The sequence below is a fragment of the Saccopteryx leptura genome, chromosome 12 (genome assembly GCF_036850995.1).
Source record: "Saccopteryx leptura isolate mSacLep1 chromosome 12, mSacLep1_pri_phased_curated, whole genome shotgun sequence".
NCBI classification, from domain to species: Eukaryota; Metazoa; Chordata; class Mammalia; order Chiroptera; family Emballonuridae; genus Saccopteryx; species Saccopteryx leptura.
The window spans coordinates 50,230,168-50,255,500 of NC_089514.1; the positions used below are offsets into that span (position 1 = coordinate 50,230,168).

Below are 25,333 nucleotides of genomic sequence, written 5' to 3' on the forward strand. Positions count from 1 at the left end.
ACAATTGGAGTCTTCACACTCTGTTCCTATGCACCTTAGAACAATATGAACATTCTCAGGTCCTCCACATACGGAAAACACCTGTGTCTAGTGACCCTTTCTGTAAACTGTGCAGTCTCTTTCTTTCATTCAATAGACTGATGGTAGAAAAGGTAGTGTTGACGAATGTTGTCTCCTGATCATTTGAAGTTTTACCACTTAGTACATGGTTAATGATAAACAGTTGCATAAGCTTGACCTATAAAACATTTTTGTAATAATAATGGCAATCTAAAAAGCGGTGTTCTTATTAACCTCACAATAAAGTGGCATGCATTATAGTCAATTAAATTTTGGACCCTTCATACAGTGTTACGCTCCAGTTTCTTGTGTCTGGAGTCTAAAACGCTCTCCCGAGGTTTACTCAGACAGACAACCTCCTCTCCCTCTCTCCACCTACATGGCCAATAGGTACTTCCAAAAGCATCTTCCAGACCAGGCGGAAGCACAGTGGAAAAGCATCTTCCAAACCCAGAACATGTTGTTTCCCTCCAAACCTACTTTTTCTCTAACATTTTCTTTCCAGCTGTGGCTGCGCCATCTGCACAACCACAAAACAAGAGCCCCGGTGCCGCCCTCTTCTCCCACTCCCACCCACAGGTCGTGCAGCTCTGCTGATGTTGCCCCCTCGTTGTGCCTTGAAAATGACCATTCCTCTTCTTTTGCCCCTCCTTTCCCCGGTGAAAGCCCTCACTATTTTCCTCCATGGCTTCAGTATTGTAAAAGTCTAAATCTAAATTGGTTCTCTCTTAAGACATCCTGTCCTGTGCTGTTAGAGTGGCCTATGGAAAGGCACCTATGAAAAGAGCAACCCACGCCTCCAGCCCCTCTCCGGCTCCCCACCGGCCAGGACACAGCCCACGGCTTCTCGGTGACACGAGAGCTCCTGCCATACTTCTTCCCCCATCGGTAACTCCACTTCAGGCTAAGAGAGCCACGATGGTGGCATAAAAGACCAGTGACTTGTTTTATTGTTTGTTAATCTCTATTTTCCTTTGTTTCTTGCTTCAATGACTTTGTCATGGTGTTCTGTCTTCCTGAAATAATTCTGCTCTGGCCAGATAGCTTAGTTGGTTAGAGCTTCATCTGGATATGCAGAGGTTGCTGGTTCGATTCCTGCTCAGGGAACATACATAAACAGATTGTTTCTGTCTGTTGCTCTCTCTTTCTCTCTAAAATTAATAAACAAATATCTAAAAATCTTTAAAAAAGAAATAGTTCTGTCTACTATCTTCACTTGTTGCTGAATTCTAGTTAAGTTTTAAGTTTGTAGGTGCAGCCTCCCCTTGGTCTTTATCCCAAACAGCTGGCTGGCTGGGTCCCATTTTGTGTTTAGTCCTGCCAGCCCTGTTGTCTGGGAGGAAAACACTGCGCTAGATCAGTTCCATCTGGTTTTAGATGGATATCCTTAAAGAACCTACTTTCCCTGCGGCAACAGGATCTCAGCACTGCAGTTATTCACTGTGCCCAGCTCTCAGAGCTGGAACACGCACGTGGAAAAGCCTGCGACATGGCCACACTGTAGTCCCTCTGCCTTGGAGCGCATCATCCCATCAAATGTCACCTGATGTGCTCACAGCTTCAGGGAGAACAGGTGTTTTTCCCTGAACCAGAGATTCTGATGTTTTTGCGTTTCCTTCCATGAAATGGAATTTAGAAGGCAGTACACAATAAATGCCTTTTAAAATAATTAGAACCTTGAGTTATTTTCATTTTAGATTTTTAGTTAGACTTTTATTTAGTTAACCAGCAGTAGTGCAGATCACTCTAACTTCTACTCCAGTTAACCATCACTGTGTGATGGTGAGGGAGTCTAGCTATACTTTGGTGGTTTTGTTTTCGTAGTTTGCAAGGTTATGTACTGGGATTGTAAATCTTTGGTTTATTAATATAAAAGAAAATCTCATGGGTGTAGGTTCATCAGTTAAAATTAGATTTAGCTATGGCTAACTGGAAAATGAAAGCTCAGATTAGGGGGACTACAGTATTCAGAATTGTTCCTATTTTTGAAGAAAAACACCTACTATACAGCTCTCTTCCTTGTGCAGTAGGTGTAGATGGAAAGTAACAAGATAATACTATTATAATTCTTAGAGGAAGTATTGATATAATTTTCTCACTCACCTAGAGATAATGGAATTTTCCTTTTTTTTTTTTTTTTTTTTTTGACAGAGACAGAGAGTCAGAGAGAGGGACAGATAGAGACAGAGAGGAAGGGAGAGAGATGAGAAGCATCAATTCTTCATTGTGGCACTTTAGTTGTTCAATGATTGCTTTCTCATATGTGCCTTGACCAGGAGGCTACAGCAGAGCAAGTGACCCCTTGCTCAAGCCAATAAACTTGGGCTCAAGCCAGCGACTTTTGGCCTCAAACTAGTAATCATGAGGTCATGTCTCCGATTTCATGCTCAACTGGTGAGCTCTGAGTCTCGAACCTGAGTCCTCTGCTTCCCAGTCTGATGTTCTATCCACTGTGCCACCACCTGGTCAGGCCGGAATTTTACTTAAGTGAGAGGCTCAGGCTACATAAAAAGATAAGTGGGTATTAGGTATCTGTAAGGGGTTTCCGTAAGTATTTCCAGTATCTAGAGTAAGGATAGAAATATTTGTTAATAAATTTTACTTCCTCCAAATTCTCTTAAATTTATTTTCTACTGTTTTCATCTGATTATAGTCCTGAAATTTTACTTTTTAATATAGGTTGGGGGAAAAGTAGGTTTGCAATTGTTCATATAGAAGAAAATACAATAATTAATAAATTATCGTGTGAGAATAAACTCTGTGTTTCACGGACTCACAAATGTAAAGCTTCTTTCCCCACCCTGTACAAATAAATGACTGTGACTAAGAAGGAAAGAGGCTAATAAATAATGCTTCAGATCTTTTTGTTGACTTTACTTCTGGGGACATGTAAACACCTCCAGAAAACTTTTTCCAAATTTCCTCCAGGGTTTTTTGGGTTTATTTCTTCTTTTTTTCTATTTTTTTAAAATAATCTTTCCTTGTTTTTTTTCTCCTTACTTTCTCCATTAACATTCTAAAGCTGGAAATTACAGCAGATGAGGGGATAGTATAAAGGCTAGTAAGACAAAAAAATAATTAGGTTACTTTGTCTTTCTTTTAACTTTAGGTAGTAAATAGTATCACCTTTGTATCTTTTGTTTTTCTTCTTTTCCAAGTGAGAGGAGGGAAAATAGAGAGACAGATTAGTATGTGCCCCACTGGGATCCACCCAGCAACCCCCTTACGGGGCCAATACTTTACCCATCTGGAGCCATGCTCACAACTGAGCCACTCTTAGCACCTGAGGCAGAGACTCCATGGAGCCATCCCCAGTGCCCAGGGATGATGCACTCGAACCAGTCAAGCCATGGCTGTGGGGAGAGAACAGAGAGGGAGAGAGAAAGGGAGGGTAGGAGAGGAACGGGTGGAGAAGCAGATGATCTCCTCTCCTGTGTGCCCTGACCAGTAATCAAATCTGGGACATCCAGATGCCTGGCCGACACTTACCACTGAGCCAATCAGCCAGGGTCTATCACCTTTATATCTTGATTTTATAATTTTGCTTTCATATTAATGATATGATATGAGAGACAAAGCAGATGGTACACATATGTAAAAAAATATGCCTTAACTCCTCCTAAATGTTCAAGTTTTACTCAAATTGGGTATAAAAGAATAAACTCAGTAAAAAATTTTGGGAAAATTTGCCAAATGGAAAGATTGTAAGGAGATATTTTAGTAGAGAAGAAAAAAATATTATAAGTTATAAAAGACAATAAAAATCTTAAACTATGTAGTTGCTACTGCCTCCCATTCAAAAAAAATGTAATCAAGTTTACCTGGACTGCATTTAGCAGAACTCTAGTGCTAAATGTATAATATTGTCTCCAAAATTTTAAGGGGGTTCTTAGTATAGAAAATTTGAAGACTATGCCATACCATGCTCCCTCACAGAGCTTCAAAATATACATGAACATCCAAGGTCCTTGACAAGTCTACAGCAAAGTGACCTATGTAAAGCGCCTCGGCATTTTTAAAACTTATTCAAGTCCTGAACATGTTGTTTTTCTCAGCACAATATTATTTTTTTTTTATTCTTTGACAGAAAGAGAGAGAATCAGAGACAAGGACAGATAGGGATGGACAGACAGGAGAGAGATGAGAAGCATCAATTCTTTGTTGCGGCTCTTTAGCGGTTCAATGATTGCTTTCTCATATGTGCCTTGGCAGGGGGGTTACAGCAGACCAAGTGAGTCCTTGCTCAAGCTAGTGAGCTTGGGCTCAAGCTAGTGACTATGGCTTCATGTCTATGATCTCAAGCTCAAGCCAATGACCCCCACACTCAAGCTGGTAAGCCTGTACTCAAATCGGATGAGCCTGCGCTCAAACCAACAACCTCGGGGTTTCAAACCTGGTCCTCCCTGTCTCAGTTTGATGCTCTATCCACTGCACAACCGCCTGGTCAATCTTAGCACAATTTTTAAGTATTTGAAAATTCTGTTCTTCAAGAAACCAATTTGGTCCTAGCTCTCGTAAGTCATCGAGGACATATTTTCTATTTTAATATGTCCATAGTAATAGATTCTATAAGCTTTCTTATTCATTTATATATTGTGTAGCCTTCAGAGAATTATGAAGTTCTGTTTGGTACCTAAACTATCTGACTCAAATATTAATCTCAATTTTTCCCAAATTCTTACTTTTTTAACCAGAACAATTTGAGAATTTTCTCTCATAATGGCTTTTAGAACCAAGAAAAAAAAGATTTTAAATTACACATGTAACTTATCATCTCTAACTTAAAAATCCTTTGTCACTTTTATAATTCCATAATGTCAAATTTCTACTTATTAAATTATTTATTTTTATAGTATATAAAGTCTTTGTTTTAGAGTATTGTCATATATTCTAAACTATTACTGCATTTGAATTTTAACCACTTAAAATTCAGAGGTCTGAAAACTGAACAATATCTTTGTAAAGTTTTAGAAACACATGAAAAAAATAATATGAAAATCCATCTGTTTTTTCTCCATTTGATTTCATTGCAACATGTTACCCAAGGTGACTTCTCTCAGTTCAGAAAAGTCCTCAAATGAAAACCTTTTGCTAATTGAGTAACAATATTGTGAAACTTCTCAATGCACAGCAGATGGCATATTTGCACAGTAATGAGTGGACATTTGTTGACTTAGAATATTTTTTGCAATAATTGATATGACTTTTCCCCTTAGTGCTATGACATCAACACTTCACGTAAGCTCAGATGGGAAATGTTCACCAACATAAAACTATATTAGCTGGTGTGAAGTAAAGACCTGTATCAATTAACAAACTAAAATCTAATTTTCCATGTTTATTTTTAATAACATTTATAAATTTGTATAAATGCATAATCTTTTACAGGTTAATACTTTCTGTTTCCTAGCTGCATGCTCTAGTGTATGCAATACAATAAACCACTTTAGAAAGTCCCACTTAATTCTAATCTAAATAACAAAATTAAATACAAACTCCTAAAATCCTTAACCCTCAGTAAAAGTTGCCCAATGTCTTCAAATATTACAAATCTCTAAATTATACTGATAAACCTTCAAAAATGATGATTATAGGATATTTATAAAATATAGGTTGTCATTATGTGTGAAGTACTATGCAAAATAAAGAATATATAAATATTAACAAGACATTGCTGGTATGTATGTCCAGGAGCTTAAACGGGGTGGAGGTAAACCGCACAGTGAATACAAAGCAGAGCAACAAACCTCGTGTAGTCACCAGCAGACTGTTACAATAAGCGAGCAGGAAGCTTTACTACACCCTGCAGTGAGCCGAGAAAGGAATGCTCCTTAGCTGAAGATGCTGAAGACTGATTCACAGGGAGAATTACATATTTGAAAGTTTCGAGGAGTTAAAGGGAAAAAAGCCTGATGTTCCCAGGGACTGTTTGAATGCAGGCATGACATTTAAATGTGAAGTAATGTTCCACATGATGAAAAAAAGTGATGAGTGTTCAGGAGCATTTGGGAGAAATGAGGTCCCAAAGTTAGTTTGAAGTTAGATAATATGTTAGATTGATACCTTTTGTTTTGTTTCATGTTGTTTTTTACTTTTTTAAAACTCTTCTATAATCTCACACTCTTTTCAAATTATATAAAGTAGGTGTCTTTCTTTTACCCAGTATTTTCTATCTTGCTTTGATGTGTTTTAGGTGATGACATATGCTTCATAGTTCTGTACATTTGCCCAATTTACTACAAATACTATTTTTATCTTGAAGTTACTTTTAAATTTCAGCTTTCCCGAAAAACACATGCAATGGAGAAATTTGTAAATGTAAGGTGCAAAAGAAAAATAGACTGTCAAGAATAAGACTTTTAATCTGAATTTTACATGAAAGGGTTGCACTTTGGTGCAACTCTATAGATTGTATAGATGGGAAACGGTGCTTGTGCAGGGAAAAGAATGAAAAAGAATGATGAGGAAAATCCTGGACTAAAACACTGAGAAAGTGCAAACCAAGGAGATTCTATTCAGAGTACTCACAAATGGTGACTAATTAAAACATACGATTTGTAAGAGTAAATAAATAACCTTTATTAAGAAACAAAAAAAAATATTGTCCAAGTTTTATTTTCCAGATAGCAGATATTTACACTGTTCACTCTCTCACTTCATAGAGAATCCTATTCAAATGCTACCTCTTAAAGCTTTCCTGGACTAGTCTAGCTAAAAAATAGAATATAGGTTTAGACTGAAATGGAGTTATAGAAAAAAGAGGGAAATCTAAATTTTGTATGAATATTTGAAATATTCTAATACCAGAAACTAACACCAAAAATCAATAAGTTCATATATTCTGCTTGGATTAAAATCATTAAGAAGATCAGATATTTTATCATGGGATCTAGAATTAGGTATATTAATCATTACTTGAGATAAATATCTATCTTAGAAAATGAAGAGCAAATCTTTTGGGGAAGAGGCAATATAGCTCAGCTTGAAATGTGTAACAGAGCTCTTTTTGGTTTGATCAACTGATAGTTCTTTCAATTTTGCTTCCGATTGTAATTCAATGAGTCCATTTGGTTCATATTTATTCTGAGTTTAATGCACATTTTAAAGATATACTCCAAATTGATTAACTGAATCATTTATAATTGCTTTTGAAATATTTAGTGATCTGGTAAAGAAACTTAATGTTCGTTTCCAGTGGTTGTCAACCTGGTCCCTACCGCCCACTAGTGGGCGTTCCAGCTTTCATGGTGGGCGGTAGCAGAGCAACCAAAGTATAAATAAAAAGATAGATTTAACTATAGTAAGTTGTTTTATAAAGATTTATTCTGCCAAATTTAGCAAAAATCTGACATAAAGTACTTGGTAAGTAATTATTATTATTATATGCTTTAACTTGCTGTAAAGAGTTACAGCAGAGCTTTAAAAATTTTATAAAATAAAGTTACTTCCCTACTTTATAAATCACCATTACTGTGGAACCAGTGGGCTGTTAGAAAATTTTACTACTAATAGAGATACAAAAGTGGGCAGTAGGCCTGACCAGGCGGTGGCTCAGTGGATAGAGCATCGAACTGGGATGCGGAAGACCCAGGTTCGAGACCCTGAGGTTGCCAGCTTGAGCACGGGCTCATCTGGTTTGAGCAAACCTCACCAGCTTGAACCCAAGGTCACTGGCTCAAGCAAGGGGTTACTGGGTCTGCTGAAGGCCGAGGTCAAGACACATATGAGAAAGCAATCAATGAACAACTAAGGTGTTGCAATGCGCAATGAAAAACTAATGATTGATGCTTCTCATCTCTTCGTTCCTGTCTGTCTGTCCCTGTCTATCCCTCTCTCTGACTCTCTCTGTCTCTGTAAAAAAAAAAAAAAAAGTGGGTGGTAGTTATAAAAAGGTTGACTACCCCTGGTTTATGACAAAATATTTTGTATATTAGCAAATTACATCATAGCACCATTCTAGAAAATGTGAAGAATGACTATATTTCACAGTGGGGGAATTTGAAGTCCATAGAGATTAATGGTTATTGAAGACATTAAGTTTCTTTACCAGATCACTATCAATATCTGATATTGCCATGGATAGCAGTTGGAATAAAACAACAACTTTTGTCTTAGTTCTATGACATTTCTTGCAACAAATTGTATGTTATTTCTGTCAAGAAAATCATTATTGTTTTCTGCATTAAACCCCTAGAGCATATTCAAATACAACCATATATATAATTATAATAAGACAAAGGGAGGATTTTGTAAAATATTTTATTAATAATAATAATAATATAATCAAGGTTATAAAAATAACAACTTTATTAACTACAGAAACTTCATATACAAGTCATAAGCACAGTGTTCCCTTTCTGGGTAAGCATCCTGCTACAGCACGGAGTAGGCAGCTTATCAATTTCCTGTTTACTCACAACACAAGCGGTCATAACACCCACAGTATTCCCCTTTCAGTTCCTAAGAACAGAAACTTTCTGTGCAAATGGAAATTAACCTACATAAAATTACACTGTCAAGACATATAAGGTCCAGAGAATTTTTGTGTGTGTGTGTGTTTATATTAGTCAATTCTCAATTCAGAACTTAGTTGAACACTGAAAGGAAACTTTCAATTGGACTTTTTTGTAAAAAGTAATTTATTCACACAAAGACTATGTCTTTTTATTCAAATCAAATTAATTTTCGAGTGAGTTTGTCTATATATAAGGGTATAATTTTATGAAAGCAGTCAATTTTGGTACTTCAGTAAATCAATTTAAAGTTTTTAGTATGAGAGTTTATTAGAATTATTTACATCATGATCTCTATTTTGCAAAACCAGTATTTCTTTAAAAAAATTATGTTTCAAAACAAGAGAATGCCTGACAGCATTTTTTTCACTTGACAGTGGTCCCTCCCCCCCCAGAGAATGTTGTGGCTATAACATTCACTTTGTACAGTACCATTGGTACCAACAGGAAATATTCACAGGAATAAGTGAAATACAATTTTGCTATCACATATCATTATTATTATTATTCTTGCCTTCCAGTGTCTCACATTGCCCAGTTTGAAACACTAAGTTAGCAAGGAAAAGCCTGTTAATACTAGAGACTGATTCAATATACACCATGCTACTGAGGACCTGCCCACAGTAAACAGGTAAAAGTCATTACATATTTTACAATAAAATTAAAGAAGTATACAAAAGAATTATCATCCCTTCTGCACAGCAGAGGCATTATGACAAATATTTTAATTTTACATAACTATTCCTGGTAGACATAAGAAAATGTCCATAATTACAACAACATATAACCATTATTCAAACAGCCAAAACAAAAATAGCATTGAAAACTTCTAATTTAAAAGACAGTTTTGTCCATGACTCAAAGTTTAATGAATTTTTGGATAAACTAGATTTTTAATTTTTGTAGTTTCTTAAGAAAAGAATGCCCTGGCAATAGTATTTTTCACTAGAGAAAAAGACATGATCATACCCTGTCCTACCACCTAAAACAACACAAATATTGCTCATCTGGCTTTTATTATCTATTCCACATATCTTCTCCTATTACAAAGGAAAGTTTCCAAAGGGAGAACTTGTTTGTACACCGTATCTGATAGTTTCTTGGTGGTGTTGTTTTTACCCTTTAATAAAATCTTTGGCCTAAATAAAGATCATTCTAGAGAAACTAAATTGAATAAGTGGATTTGAATCATTCAAATATGAATTTGAATCTTTCAAATAATTGTTTTTAAAGATCTTTTGTAGAAGAAGATTTTGTAGAAATTCAGAAACTATCCTATTATTCTTTATCTCATTTCTTTACAATTAGCTAATCACAACACAGTAATATTATAATTTAGTTATAATCATACAGAACATAAAATTTGAATGGATATGTCCCATGGCATAAAGAAAGATCTATGTAAAATGAAGTAAGATAAAATGAAGATATCTTGATAAAATATCTCTTTCAGCAGATTCAACTCTACTTTTTAAAAATGAATTGAATACAGAGTTTAGACAAGTCATTTTATTTCATTTTTTCCTTTACTGTAATAAAGTTTTATTAGGCTAAAAGAATTCTAGGTGGAAAAAATATATTTTTATTTTTTTCTTCAATATGTACTTGAAAACATATTTTGAAAAGGAACTATTTGCAAGTCTTTGGAGACATGGAAATTTTCCTCTGAAATAATTTTTAAAAATTAAAGAGGGTAAGCTTGAAGCCAACCCCAGCAAGTGAACTTAAGTACATTTTAAAGACCAAAATACATTTACATTTCAATTTATCTAATAATTTTAAAAAAATTTAGGAAAATAAATCTAAAAATGTTTTGCATTAAATAGTGGCCCTAAATTTGGAGGAAAGAAATGATACTGATACACATATTACCCTCTTCCCTTTAAGAATTAGAAACTAGGCCCTGGCTGGTTGGCTCAGTGGTAGAGCATCAGCCTGGCGTGCAGGAGTCCCAGGTTTGATTCCTGGCCAGAGCACACAGGAGAAGCACCCATCTGCTTCTCCACCCCTCCCCCTCTCCTTCCTCTCTTTCTCTCTCTTCCCTTCCCGCAGCCAAAGCTCCATTGGAGCAAGGTTTGCCCGGGCACTGGGGATGGCTCTGTGACCTCTGCCTCAGGCGCTAGAATGGCTCTGATAGCAACAGAGTGATGCCCCAGATGGGCAGAGCATCGTCCCCTGGTGGGCGTGCCGGGTGGATCCCGGTTGGGTGCATGTGGGAGTCTGTCTGACTGTCTCCCCATTTCCAGCTTCAGAAAAATACAAAAAAAAAAAAAAAGAAACTAACATTGAAAAGCAGTGTAGAGAGATTAATTGACTTTTCCATTAAATCATTTATCATCCAGCAATTATACCTTTGTATTTTTTAAATCCATTCAAGTATCTTCAGGAGATATGTTACTACACTTACATGTACCTTAATTCACTTCAACATTTACAAAATAACACTGATGAACAAAACAACAGAAAACACGTATAAATATTAATGAGTATCTTAACAAACATGACACTCAAGTAGTTGTTTTAAAATTGTTTTAAGTGACATTATAATTTCATGTTCTCTGAATCTTCATGTAAAAGACAGATGTATTGACGAAGCTTCAGACACAGTTACATCAGCTACAACTGTGGTACCTTATAAGTTAATATAATTTTATGTATCCATTTTGCATAATATGCTACTCGGACAAAAATACCAGGTCGATTTGCAATGGCACATCCACGACCAGGAACAATGACACCAAGAACCATTCTCATTTTATGTTGTTCACAAACAAGTGGGCCACCATAATCCCCCTAGGGAAAAGACATGCAACAACAAATTATTATTTTACAAATAAAAATAAATAACTAATTAATATTTTTCATATAGATTGGTGTCTCAAAGGTACATATATTTAAAAAGAGAATAATTGCAACTCAAATATACCATTGGTTAGCTTTTCATTGACTTAACCAAGCAAGACTGAGAAAAGGGGAAAGTTGCCTTTTTTGAATGGATACTAACACATACCCACTGACAGCTACTTAAGAGGGTAGATTTTATATTTATTTTGATTCTCATCTGATGTTCAAAGTATGTTTAATATAGAAAATTTGGAAAATGTAGAAAACTCCAAGTATAAAGAAAACCCACCTGTAATCATACAGGTTTAATAATTAAACTGCATTAAATTTTCTCTTATTTCTGGTCTTGTTCTTTCCTTACTCCAATCCTACCTTTAATATGGTCTTAACAAATGAAATAAAAACATGTCAGTTGATAAAAATAATTCCATTTACTGTTAAAATAACTTTTCCAGGTAAAGGAGGAATGTTTTTGCACTTGCTGTTGGCAGTAGTAGTTAATTAATATAGTTATATGGGGGTCCTCGGGTTACGACAAACTCGACATACAACATTTCAGGTTTATCATGCTCACTCCCATAAACACTTAAAAAAAATTGAGACATGATTGTTTTGGTTTACACTGTTAGAATCGTTTTTTTATACTCCTTTTTTTTTGTCATTTTTCTGTTAATACAGTACAGTGTACAGTACATTATATTATGTCCCTTTCCTTTTCCTGTGGCTTAGTTGTGTTTTATGTTCTAGATTATGATTTTACAACTGTGTTAGGATAGGTAAGTGACTTAGGCTAGGGTGTATTTTGTCTTACACCAAAATCCAGGTTACATAACTGTCATAGGAATGGAACTGTGTTGTAACCTGTGTCATAACTCCCATATTTATATTTTATGCCCCTCATTGTGAAAAAAAAACCCTGTGATTTTATGGCATTTTTTGTATAGTAACCTTGTTATATATTGTTGTATATAATCATTACAAATGTGTTGCATCATTTTCATGCACCATGTAGCCTCCTAAAATAGTGCAGACTGGCTTTTGAGTGTTTGGGATTATTTTAATTCCATCATAACAGTGATGTGATAAAATAAAACTAAACTACTACAAAATCTAGTTCTTTAATACAAGTGGAAAGAAGAGAGCTATCAACATTCTTTGATGAGGAAAATCAAAGCAGGAATAAAGTATAATGTAAAACAATAAAGAAAAATAGTTTATTCTACAAGACTTCATATAAATTATGGCACATGCGTTGATAAGTTTGATTTTTAAATAAAAGCACCAGTAATTACTGATATGACTCTTCAAAGCAATTCACTTTGGGAAACTTTTATTAAATGTGATGCTATTGCTACTATGCAAACATTTGGGAAATTTATTTTTTAAGTATTTAGATTTCAGTGGTTTCAGTAATTTTATTGCCCTTTTAAAAAAATAACGTCAAAAAATATATTCTGGAGAATAAATACATTTTTGAGAAGTGGTAGAATCAATTTGAAGTCATCTTGTCTACATGAATAAAATAATAAGTATGTGATAATGTAATAAATACTTCATGCCAATGTTAGGAATCTAAGAATACATAGGTGGTAAGCCAGAGTACAGGCTACTCCTGGAGAGCAGTTGTCAAAGCATTTTTGGCAATGGCAGTAGGGCTGCGGTAAGTGCATAGCTTCCTAAATGATCACAAATAGTGGATCTAGCTCACACTTGATGCTAACAGGGCTCTTAGGGCAAGAAAAAGAATAAAGAGAAAGAAAAGAAAGAAAGAGAGAGAGAGAGAGAGAGAGAGGAAGGAAGGAAGGAAGGAAGGAAGGAAGGAAGGAAGGAAGGAAGGAAGGAAGGAAGGAAGGAAGGGAGAGAGAGAGAGAAAGAAAGAGGGAGGGAGGGAGGGAAAATTTGTTTCTCTTAGCAGATTATTATTTACAATGAACACAATAATACTGATTTACTAGAAAAACAAAATTAAAAGTGGTTATAAACACATAATCTGTATCTAACCATATGATTTTAAGCAGTTCTAAAAATCTTTAACTTAGTAAACATTTTCTTTTCAGGAAAAAAACTCAGAGCAATATATATAACACACACATTTCTATACATATTAATGCTTCATACTTGGGGCATATCCTACATGTCAAAAGACATTTCACTATTACTGAATTCATTCTATGCTTTGCAATAAACAAATTCTACAGTCCCACGGCTCCCAGGCTTGGAGAGTGTGTCTCTTTCATTCAAAATACATCTAAAATAACAGTTTAACAGCTGGTCTATGTAAAACAGGGACAGGAACACTGCCAAGTTGAAAGAAGAGTTGCCTAACGAGTTACAGTGTCCAAGCTCTTAAAGTACACTGCTCACAAAAGTTAGGGGATATTTCAAGATGAATATGAAGCCATAAATAAAAGAAGAATTTGATTTTTTTTTTATTAAACAAGAACATCAGAAAAGCAAACAACAAGTCAAAGAAAGTTGTTCAGTTATGCAAATGAATGCAAGCAAACCAACTTTCATTTCATTGGTCAAAATGCACTGTACAAAAGGCTGAAAGTACCAGAGTATCTGCACGTTCCCTGATCCCCTAATTTTTGTGAGCAGTGTATATCTTCTCTTCAAGTATCTTTTGGTTTTTTAAAATAGAATTTGCTAGCACACACACACACTGGCTTAACCAAAACCACATTTAAAAGTTTAAAACTAGGCAGGTGCCTCTTAATAAATTATTAGTATAGTTCATTTAGGGAAAATTGGAAGGATCAGATAAATTTAGAAAAACATTAGAAAAATTAAAGCTATTATATCAAACTCCTGTTGGATACCTCTAATTAGAATAGCTTCTTTTAGAGTTTTGGCTCTATAAATTTATTGATTCTTTTGGTTGGTTGTTTTTTATGAAAGACAAATGTCATCATAGTTTACTGCTAATGAAATATAGATGGTCTCACTACTTAGTTAAAAGAAATATACAAGAATAATATAGAGTTATCTTTCCCAATTTCTCTCTCTCTCAGAATATATTGGTATACAATGATTTTCATTAGAGTAAAATAGACAAAAAAATAAATAAACACAAGAAACTATGCTATTCATCCCATATGCCTTATTTAAAAACCTCCTTTTTTACCTCACATGGTCCTGTTCCAATATTTTCAGCTCCAGCACATATTTCAGATTCATTCAGAGTCACCTTCCCTTGATGATATTGGCTGCATTTCTCATTCCCCAAGATATAGAGATGGGCTACTCGTAACAGACCATCAAAGTTGATCACTAGAATAGTTCAAAATATGTATAGTTAATAAGCACAGGGAAGGTGGGGAAAAAAAAGAAACAAATACAATTTTTAAATAAAATATAATGTGATATTGTCTTATCTTTTTAAAAATAGCTTACATCCAGTATAGCCCCAGCCATAAACACTGCAAGTGGTTTTCTCAGGTATTGTACATCCATAATTAGGTAAATCAATTGTACTAACAAAATTATCCAGGACAGCAGGTCTGAAATGAAAAAATATAATGGTAGTACTATTGATTGGATTCAATGCAAAATTACCATATTGAAATGTAGTGTTAATATTTAATATGATTTTAAAGAGAATAAAAAGCCACATTTTTAAAGAAGAAAAAAAAGGAATTTTTAATATATAATGTAGCAATCTGCAGTGGGTGGTAGAGAAATGAGTTTTTTGCTAATATTTAAGAGTAAATGGGCTCTGGCCGGTTGGCTCAGTGGTAGAGCATTGGCCTGACGTGCAGGAGTTCCTGGTTTGATTCCCGGCCAGGGCACACAGGAGAAGTGCCCATCTGCTTCTCCACCCTTCCCCCTCCTTCCTCTCTGTCTCTCTCTTCCCCTCCTGCAGCCAAAGCTCTATTGGAGCAAAGTTGGCCCGGGCGCTGAGGATGGCTCTGTGGCCTCTGCCTCAGGCGCTAGAATGGCTCTGATTGTGGCAGAATGACGCCCCAGATGGGCAGAGCTACCCCCTGGTGGGCATGCCAGGTGGATCCCAGTGGGGCACATGAGGGTGTCTGTCTGACTGCCTCCCAGTTTCCCACTTCAGAAAAATCCACACACACACACACACACACACACACACAAGAGTAAATGGGCACCGCTTTTTTGTAAATCAATTTTTTACCTGTTAAAGTTATCAAATAATTAACTGCTCACTAAGCTTTGGTTTTAGAGTAAGCAAATCAGACTTCTGGCCCAATTTCACTTCTTCATTTTTGAAAATTTTGAAAATGCTTCAGTGTGTGCGTATATGCGCTTGCGCGCGCGCACACACACACACACATACCATGTGACATTTGTTGTTATAATAAATCTACATGAGAGAGAAAGAATAGCCACATAGCAGAAAGAGCTTCAACAATCCCAGTCTAAATTAAAAATACAAAACCTTCCAAAAGAACTAACCTAGAAAGCTTCAGTAATACCAGATCTGATCCTTCCGGCCCGTATACAACCTGGGACACATTCAGAACCTGTTTGTGCTTCTCATCTCCTCTTCCATGGACGTCATGAATCCCAAGCCAAACTTCATAGTCTTTCAAGTCTTTGTTTCTAAGTAAAAAAAAACAAAACAAAAGCATAATATATAACTTTAAATTGTGTAATATTACTCATATGTATTGTTATTTTAGTTTATGGGCAGAAAAATCACCTACATTTCAAATCTGACTCAAAGTACAATAAAGAGTAACACATTTCTTATGTAAAATTATGACTTCTACAAGTACACATAAGCAGAAAGAACCTTTAAATTATGAAAACTCAATGGCTATTTCAAAAGAAATTTGATTATGCTTGCTAGAGAGAAAATTTTTTCAGGTAAAACATGTTACATGAATTTTAATTTTACTACAAAGCTTCCTTTTTATCTCAGCTGTGTATATGTTTGGTTTAATAATAGGAGTTGAAGGTTTATACTAAGAAATTCAGAGAGACCTTGATGAGAATCAGGAAGTTAGCTTACAGATGCTGCCTCCATATCATTTCCTTTCACTGAAAACTAGTCCCAAGATGACTCTGAGGCTAGCTCTACAGAAGAACGTGAACTGAAAATAGAAAGTTTTTGATAATTCACTAACATCATCTCAATAATTTAATAAAAAAGAAAAACAAAACAAAAACTTCTATCTAGAAATATAGAGTATGAGAAGTTGGGATAAAATTATTTACATAATTCCAGCAAATATTTTTCCCAAATGAGAGTAACACCAATGGGAAAAAGTGAATAGTAATAGTGCCCAGTACAGTATATAAATATCCGTTAAGTCAAAGAAAGCCTTTTTTTTTAGCTAAATCTAAAAAAAAAAAATTTAGTTTGTTCACTGCATGCTGGTGAATCTCTGTTAAATAAATACACAAACTAAGCCTAAAAGCCAAGTGGAAGCCATACATATTTTTAGATGATCAAATAAATAATTAGTTTTAGAAACACTTTACCGAGAAGGGAAACACTGTCTTGCAGTAAGAATCCAACTTTCCTTTATCAGTGATCCTCCACAGATATGTTTATTTCTATGAGAAAGAGAAAGAGAAACAAGTAACATCTGTGCGAGAAAGTTGGCTGCCAATTAATGTAAAACCTATGGCGATGTGTGAGAAATAAATGCATTTGAGAAAAAAATGTAGAAATTAACCCAACTAGATTTAAATGAGTACTCCTTTTATCAGAAAAATAGTATTTGGTGATTGTAGCATTAGTACTCTTTTCCATAATGTGATTACAATTCTATGAAATCATCTTTGTTTTCGTATGAGGAACCCTATCACTATATACCAAGATTTGTTCCTTGCGAGAGAAAGTATGTGCAACAAAGAATAATTAGAATGAACAAAAATATGACAACAAAAACCACATAGACCTATTCAGTGTTTGCTTATGAAAAATGCAAATTTAAGCTTTTATTTCAACTCTAAAAACCATGTGGCAGTACTAATATATACAACTTGTACACTATTTCCTTCTTTCATTGACACTTAGTTCTGATATGTTAACTTAGAATATAATAGAGTTTGAGTAAATTTCTTTGTTCAGCTTAAGACTAGCAACATAACATTTCATTTATAAAATTAAAACAATTTTGCAAGATATATTATCTACAAAATAGGACAATTCTAGAGAATAATAAATACTAGTACATTTATTTGGTGATATGCAAAATCTGTAAATCCATTATTTTTGCCAGGGAAATAAAAAAAAGTACTTTTCACAATTGACACATCCAAAGCATACAGATGTTCAGTGCTTGAGAGAGTAATAGAAGAAGATTCCCAGCCTAAGACCATGGTTATTTACGGCCTGTACCACACAGGAGGATAAGAGTATATATCGTTTTTATGTCTGTTCTTCTCAGTATGTGCTTTGGAAGAATAACTAAACAGCTGTTGTTACTGAGAACTTGGATTTAAAAGAAAAAACTTTTTTTTTTCCTAAAAGTTTATAGTACTCTGAGCTAATGAAAAACAGTTTCACCTGCTTCTCCATGGAAACTTCCAAAAGAGTATCCTTGTATGTCCTATTAGTAATAAATTTAGAGGTACATATCACTTTTTTTTGGAGTTATGAGATTTGTTTAAGAATCACTAATTAATTTAGAGATGTGGATTTTTGAAACATTTTTATAGCCTTCATTAAATTTTATAGTCTTCATTAAGTCTTCATATTGCACAATTAGCTTTAATATGCTGGTGAGTTTCACAATTCCACTCAAGTAGTACACACATAGGACCCTACACTATAATTATCAGCATACATATTTATAGAAGTTTATCATTTACTCCTAGAAAGGAAGACATACTAGAAGAAAACTTTAGGCCATCTTCTATCTGGTATATATCAAAAGACTGCTAATAATTGGCTTATTCATAAAAGAGCTTCAGTTTCAAGTTGTTTCTACTGTACTTTAATATGACTATGATTTAATTGCAGTAAAAGATATACTTTTCTCCCCTATTCTATGAGGTTAGAGTTAAAGGAACAGAGAGAGTTTTACAAAAGAAGAAATATTCAAGTAAGTATTTGAAGAATGAGAAGGATTTTCCAAACACAAAATATGGAGGAAGAAAGCTACAACATGCAATGGGGAAAACAACACCAAGCCTTGGAGGGGAAATACAGTATAACTGTGGGCAGATTTCAGGTACATTTTGAGGTATGTGTGTGATGAGGTTTCAGTAGATACAGACATTGACAAAAATATTTTAATATTCTAACTACCACATGGTATAAAATATGTAGCATATAAAAATTTTAAATTGGATTTTAAAGTAACTCTCATTTTCAATATTAAACTTTTTTTTTTTAGCAGGGTGGGGGGACAGACAGTGACAGACAGAAAGGGAAAGAGATGACAGTCATCAACTTGTTATGGCACTTTAGCTGTTCATTGATTGCTTTTTCATGTGTGCCTTGACCAGGGGGCTCCAGCTGACCAGTGGCTCCTTGCTCAAGCCAGCAAAGTTGGGTTCAAGCTGGTGAGACAGCGCTCAAGCCAGATGAGCCCACACTCAAGCTGGTAACCTCAGGGTTTTGAACCTGGGTCCTCAGCATCCCAGGCTGATGCTCTATCCACTGTGCCACCACCTGGTTAAGCTCAATATAACACAATTACTAAGCTTAATTTTTGTATAACACTATATTTTGCAAAGCGATTTAACAGAATATTCCATTCATTCTCAAGAGCAGGGGTCCCCAAACTTTTTACACAGGGGGCCAGTTCACTGTCCCTCAGACCGTTGGAGGGCCGGACTATAAAAAATCTATGAACAAATTCCTATGCACACTGTACATATCTTATTTTAAAGTAAAAAAACAAAACGGGAACAAATACAATATTTAAAATAAAGAACAAATAAATTTAAATCAACAAACTGACCAGTATTTCAATGGGGACTATGGGCCTGCTTTTGGCTAATGAGATGGTCAATGTTCGGTTCCATATTTGTCACTGCTAGCTGTAACAAGTGATATGATGCGCTTCCGGAGCCGTGAAGTGTGCATCCCGCATCACCGGAAGTAGTACTGTACATGAGCGATGCCACGCTTTGCAGCACCGCCACAAACAGTACTCCAGGAGTACTCCTCTCACTGACCACCAGTGAAAGAGGTGCCCCTTACAGAAGTGCGGCGGGGGCTGGATAAATGGCCTCAGGGGGCTGCATGCAGCCCACGGGCTGTAGTTTGGGGACCCTTGCTCAAGAGCATTAAGACATAGACGTGTCAAGAATTTCTAGTCTACAGCAAATATTATAGTAGCAGGACTAGTTAACCATCACTAATGTTTGTTACCATTTTTCTTTTTTTTTAATTTTTTTATTTTTCTGAATCTGGAAATGGGGAGAGACAGTCAGACAGACTCCCCCATGCGCCCGACTGGGATCCACCCTGCTAGCCCACCAGGGGCGACGCTCTGCCCACCAGGGAGCGATGCTCTGCCCCTCCGGGGCATCGCTCTGTTGCGACCAGAGCCACTCTAGCACCTGGGGTAGAGGCCAAGGAGCCATCCCCAGCGCCCGGGCCATCTTTGCTCCAATGGAGTCTCAGCTGCGGGAGGGGAAGAGAGAGACAGAGAGGAAGGAGAGGGGGAGGGGTGGAGAAGCAGATGGGCGCTTCTCCTGTGTGCCCTGGCCGGGAATCGAACCTGGGACTTCTGCACGCCAGGTCAACGCTCTACCACTGAGCCAACCGGCCAGGGCCTGTTACCATTTTTCTTAATGGTAAAGTGTTCTAGAATTTAAAATTATTGCTGTTCTCATTAGCATGACAATAACAAATCAAAAATTTTAAAGAAATATAAAATTTCTGATGTAATTATGCATAGGCATGTTAGGAAATAAACTCAAAAGGTTAGATTAGGATATTTTATAATATACACATTATAACTAGTCTGGTGATATCAAGGTATAAGTAAGTTGTCTGTGTAGTTGTTTTTGGCTTAATCAGAACTGAAGTGTCACTCACTTGTAATTAGGGACAGTGCCAACACATACGGGACCTTTGCGAACATTTAAAAAGACACACTCTCTGGAGGCCCAAATGGTAAAATCTAGGGCTGTTTGGCAAGCAGAATGTCCTTAGTCCCCTCCTGAGCTCCTGTCACACGAATGCTCATGTGGAGGGCACAACCTGCATGACCACATATGACCAGACTTCTCGGAATAGACCTTTTGCAAATAAGCCAAATATATATAAATTATATCCATTAACAATTACCTGTATTTCAAACTAACCATCCATCCTACATTTGTTCGTGTTGGAATTCCATTTACAACTCTCAATTGTTTTGTTTTGGCACAAGATATTACAGGATCTAAAAAAAAAACCAAACATAATATTATGACAAACATTGTTAAATACTATGCCTCTCAGCTTCCTTAAATGCAATAGTAACTAAACAAATATAACTACTGTAATTGTGTCAGAAGAACATTTTTTCAGGAAAAAAAGTATTATGACTACAGTGCCAAATCAGGTCCAAAATGTCTGCCATCCTCATCTTAGTAGATGAGCAATGCAAAAAACTAATCAATTCAAGGTCGACAACATTGCCATGATAGTGACAGTGCCTTTCCTCACCCAGCACTAAGTACAAGTTCTTCAGGTCTATTAGTAACTATTTTCCTCACCAACCTCAACATAAAATGAAACAATGTCATTTATAGTGGTTATTTCTAAATGTCAATAGAAATCAATAGCCTGAGTAAAACAAACAAATAAGAAACTATATTGGGCTTATTACTTCTGAAATTATAAAGTAAGAATGCAGGGCCATTTTGAACCAGGTTACCAACTCTCTATTTATTGAAACTTTATCCAAATGACATAATTATTAATTTTAAATCATTATATCCAAAGGACATAATACAGAATTCTTTGAAGTAAACTTTTTCCTGACCCTCCTTTGTCTTCCTTGCCTTATGGTATGAAATTGACTTCCAAATACCTTCTTCAGCCTGGGACACAAGTGGCCTAAGAAATATGTAAAAATTAAAAACAAGTAGCTCTCAGCAGATTTTCTAAAACTGAGGAATAACTGAAACTCTCACGTTGTGTCATCTTCTGTTTTGTAGAAGATTCAAAGAGTTTTAAAGGTACAGCAGGACAGAGACACTGTGTAAGTTTCCAAACTTTTGGGTTCTTTCTTTCCGATTTTTGCATCTTTGTGTAACTTAAAAGGAGGATGAAGGTTTATATACACAGTTTGCCCAGAATTAAAAGCAACATAAATGCTTTTACAAAGTTAAATGTATTTTCTTATAAAATTTAATTTTGATTGATATTTAGTATACAGTTTCCTTTGTAACCCCATTACATATGCACATCCAAAAGTTTTAAATAAAACTAAATTAACTTATTTTTATGATGGAAGTTAATTTAGTGATAAGATATTTTCCTATGAAGAAAATAATGACATTATTTCTAACACATAGAGATTCAAATATAACAAATATTACTTACGGTCTAAATTGACTATTGTAGGTGTGGTATCACCTTCACCTGTAAAAATAAGTATATACACATATACATAATTCACATATACATACATATTTCTGTTATTAGAACCAATTCTATATTTTGAATTTAAGTATCTATGAACTGAAAAATTTGCTAAAATTCTTGACATGTTATTCAAAGATAAAATGTAACACTACTCTTATATAATTATGTGTCATTTTTACTGGACCTTATTGGAGGTACATGCCTCCTGGTAGTGGGTGATGTAAGGAAAGCCTTGTTTATGGCTGTGGAGGCTCTTCTACTGGGATCAAGGAGCTGCCTCATTCTACCAAGATGACCAACATTGGACACAAGGAACATGTCGTTGAAGAACACTAATGCTTATTATTGCTTGCTTGGGCCATTCATATAGATAGACTGATTTACTTTCATTTGATCCATTTATATTTATTCTGAAAATTACTTTAAAAAAATATGGTTGAGGATAACTGAAACTTCACATGCTTCAAAAAACTTTAAGAACTATAGGAGCTAGAAACCCACATCATTAATGGGAAAAAAAAGGGTTAACAGAATATAATTGTTTTGCTAAGATATTTTAAAGATTGGTTTTTCCTGATGGTAGTACAAAAATATTGAAAAAAGAGAACACTAGAAACTAGAAATTAGTTCTAACTAAGGCCTCAGAATTACTCTTTTTTCATAACTTCCTTACTGGGGCTTAATTGCTACAAAGAGAAAAGCTTGAGAGATGCTGGGACATGAGAATGCTGATGCAGTAACAAGTGAGGCAGCAGACACATATTGAAGTTCAATGTCTGCCTGTTCAGAACTGATGGCACAGGGTTTAATTTCGGCCCAGCTGAGTGTTAATCCCTGGAAATGCCCTGAGCTCAAAGAAACTGGTAACAAAAGAATGAGGGTATATGGGTTCCTTTATAATAAATGCAAACTTGATTGTTATTTATGGGGAATCTCAACTAAATTAATACATGCTAAAGAGTAAAGAGTTTTTACTTAAGTTCATTTACCAGATAGAGGTAGTTGAAATGAATAAAGATAAAAGCAAACATATAAATTTCATCATTGCTCATTACCTTTAGCTATCCTGGGAAAAGATTTTGCTTAGGGTCAGGTGAGGTCAAAGTTTTAGTTTATAATCCAAATAAGGATTGAGGCTGACTGTGGGTCATTAAAACATCAAGGATATTGGTTTTCCCACTCAAGTCAATTACTTAAAAAATTCTAAAATAAAAAACTAGGTATTTATTTGTTATATTGTCCTGATGAGAAAAACTACACTATTTATTCTATCATTAATTGCATATCAAGTTTCCTATTTCTAAGCATCAAGTTAATAGGTCAACATAGCATTTACTTTGTTATTGTACTTTACTAAAATATTTAAAAAATTAAAAAATTTAAATTTTTAGATATAGTAGATATAGTAAATTGTGGGTTTTAATAATTAATTTTAATTGTATATTATAAGCAGTCCCTGGGTTACAATGAGTTCAGGTCTTGTAGATTTGAAAATGTTAAGTATTTATATGCACAGAAAGCTAAAAATAAATACTATGTTGAAACAAATATCTAAGTTGCATTAATAGGTAAATCTACTTGTTCTAAATTACATACAAAAATAACTTACAGAACAAACTTACAGAACCTATCTCATTCATAACCCAGGACTGACTGTATTAATATTAATATTATATTATCTGACCAGGCGATAGTGCAGTGGATAGAGCATCAAATTGAGACATGAAGGACCTAGTTTCAAGGCCCCAAAGTTGTTGGCTTGAGCCGATTTCATCTGGCTTGAGCGTGGGCTCACCAGCTTGAGTGTTGGGTCGCTGGTTTGAGCGTGACATTATAGACATGATCCCATGGTTGCTGGCTTGAAGCCCAAGGTCACTAACTTGAGCCCGGGGTCGTGGCCTTGAGCAGGTGGTCCTTCGCTCTACTGTAGCATCCCCCCCTCAGTAAAGGCACATGTGAGGGAGCAGTTGATGGGCAACGAAGGTGCCGCAGTGAGGAACTGGTGCTTCTCCTCTCTCTCCCTTCCTGTCCGTCCCTATCCTGTCTCTCTCTCTGACTCTGTCACAAAACTAATTAATTAATTAATTAATTAATAATTGAGAATATATATATACACATATATAGTTTCTTCTAAGCCAATATTTCTCACACTTTAGAATAAACTGAAATACCACTTTAAATAAGATTTCTGGAGAGTCTGGGTTGAAGGCTAGATTATTAATTTTTAAAAAGCATTACAGATTTTTCTGTCAAATGCTTTGAACAATACCTTGAAAAACTGCTCTCTAGGCCTTTTACATTTTACCATCAAATACTATTCTCAATTTTGCTCTTTTACTTCTCCTCACTATTGTCACCACACTACTCAAATATGAAAGAAATATATGATACAAACTTATTTTGTATTGATTCAACTTATATTTTGAAGAAGGAAAATGTCAATGATAAACATTATATCTTTAGAAGAGCGGGAAGTGTGCATGTGTGTATGTCCTCAGAATCAAGTATGTACATTATTTTTATTATTATTAAGTGAGAGGCAGAGAGTCAGAGATAGACTGTGCCCTGCAGGTGCCCCGACCGGGATCCACCCAACAAGCCTCTACCAAGTGATGCTCTGCCCATCTGGGGCCACTGCTCTGTTACTCGGTAATCAAGCTATTTTAATGACTGAGGTGAGGCCATGGAACCATCATTAGTGCCTGGGGCCAATTTAAGCCATGGCTGCAGGAAGAAAGAGAGGGAGAGATAGAGATAGAGAGAGAGAAGAAGAGAGAGAAGGGGGAGGGGTATAGAACCAGATGGTTGCTTCTCCTGTGTGCCCTAACTGGGAATCAAACCCTGGACTTCCACAGACCATCCAACATCTACTGCTGACTCAACTGTTCAGGGCCCAAATATGTACTGTTACTGAAAACAAAAAAAAAACCCTTTTAATATACTTTTAAACTTTCAACTCGGGTTCAAAACTTTATGAACAACACATATTTACCCAGACAGACATCTATGTTCTTATCCTCTTTATTTATTTTAATATTAATATGTATTTATGAAATTATTATATTTCCAATTATTTACATAAATGTCTCCTTTCTACACTAAAAACTATTTAAAAGTAAGAAACATTGTTTATATTATTGTATACCTAGCTTTGTATAGGGTTTGCATACAAGAGTAGCTTAATTTTAAAACTGTTAATAAATGAATAAAGAAATACAAACTGAGATGTAAACAAGTTACCCAAGGCACATACAATAATAGAGCTGAAATTTTTGCCCAGAAGTCAGAGTTAAAGCTCTGACATGATACACTCTCAATTGTTAAAACTTAAGTTTTTTTTAAATTATATTTAATGTGTATATGTATAGACAAACATATAAACATTTCTAGTTTTATTTTTGCA

General features: G+C 35.3%; 1 protein-coding gene across 2 annotated transcripts in view; it reads right to left on the reverse strand.

The window, feature by feature from the left end:
• Positions 1–10,839: 10,839 nt before the first annotated feature.
• HGF (hepatocyte growth factor) overlaps positions 10,840–25,333 on the reverse strand; it is a 73,320-nt gene continuing 58,826 nt past the window's right edge. For both annotated transcript variants that reach the window (XM_066353784.1, XM_066353783.1), the window contains exons 12-18: positions 21,889–21,927; positions 20,644–20,740; positions 16,872–16,946; positions 15,840–15,986; positions 14,814–14,920; positions 14,545–14,690; positions 10,840–11,366 (exon numbers count right to left, since the gene is read on the reverse strand). In XM_066353784.1, coding sequence (XP_066209881.1) covers positions 11,190–11,366; positions 14,545–14,690; positions 14,814–14,920; positions 15,840–15,986; positions 16,872–16,946; positions 20,644–20,740; positions 21,889–21,927 — 788 coding nt within the window. In that variant the 3' untranslated portion in view covers positions 10,840–11,189. The remainder of the gene's footprint in view (positions 11,367–14,544; positions 14,691–14,813; positions 14,921–15,839; positions 15,987–16,871; positions 16,947–20,643; positions 20,741–21,888; positions 21,928–25,333) is intronic.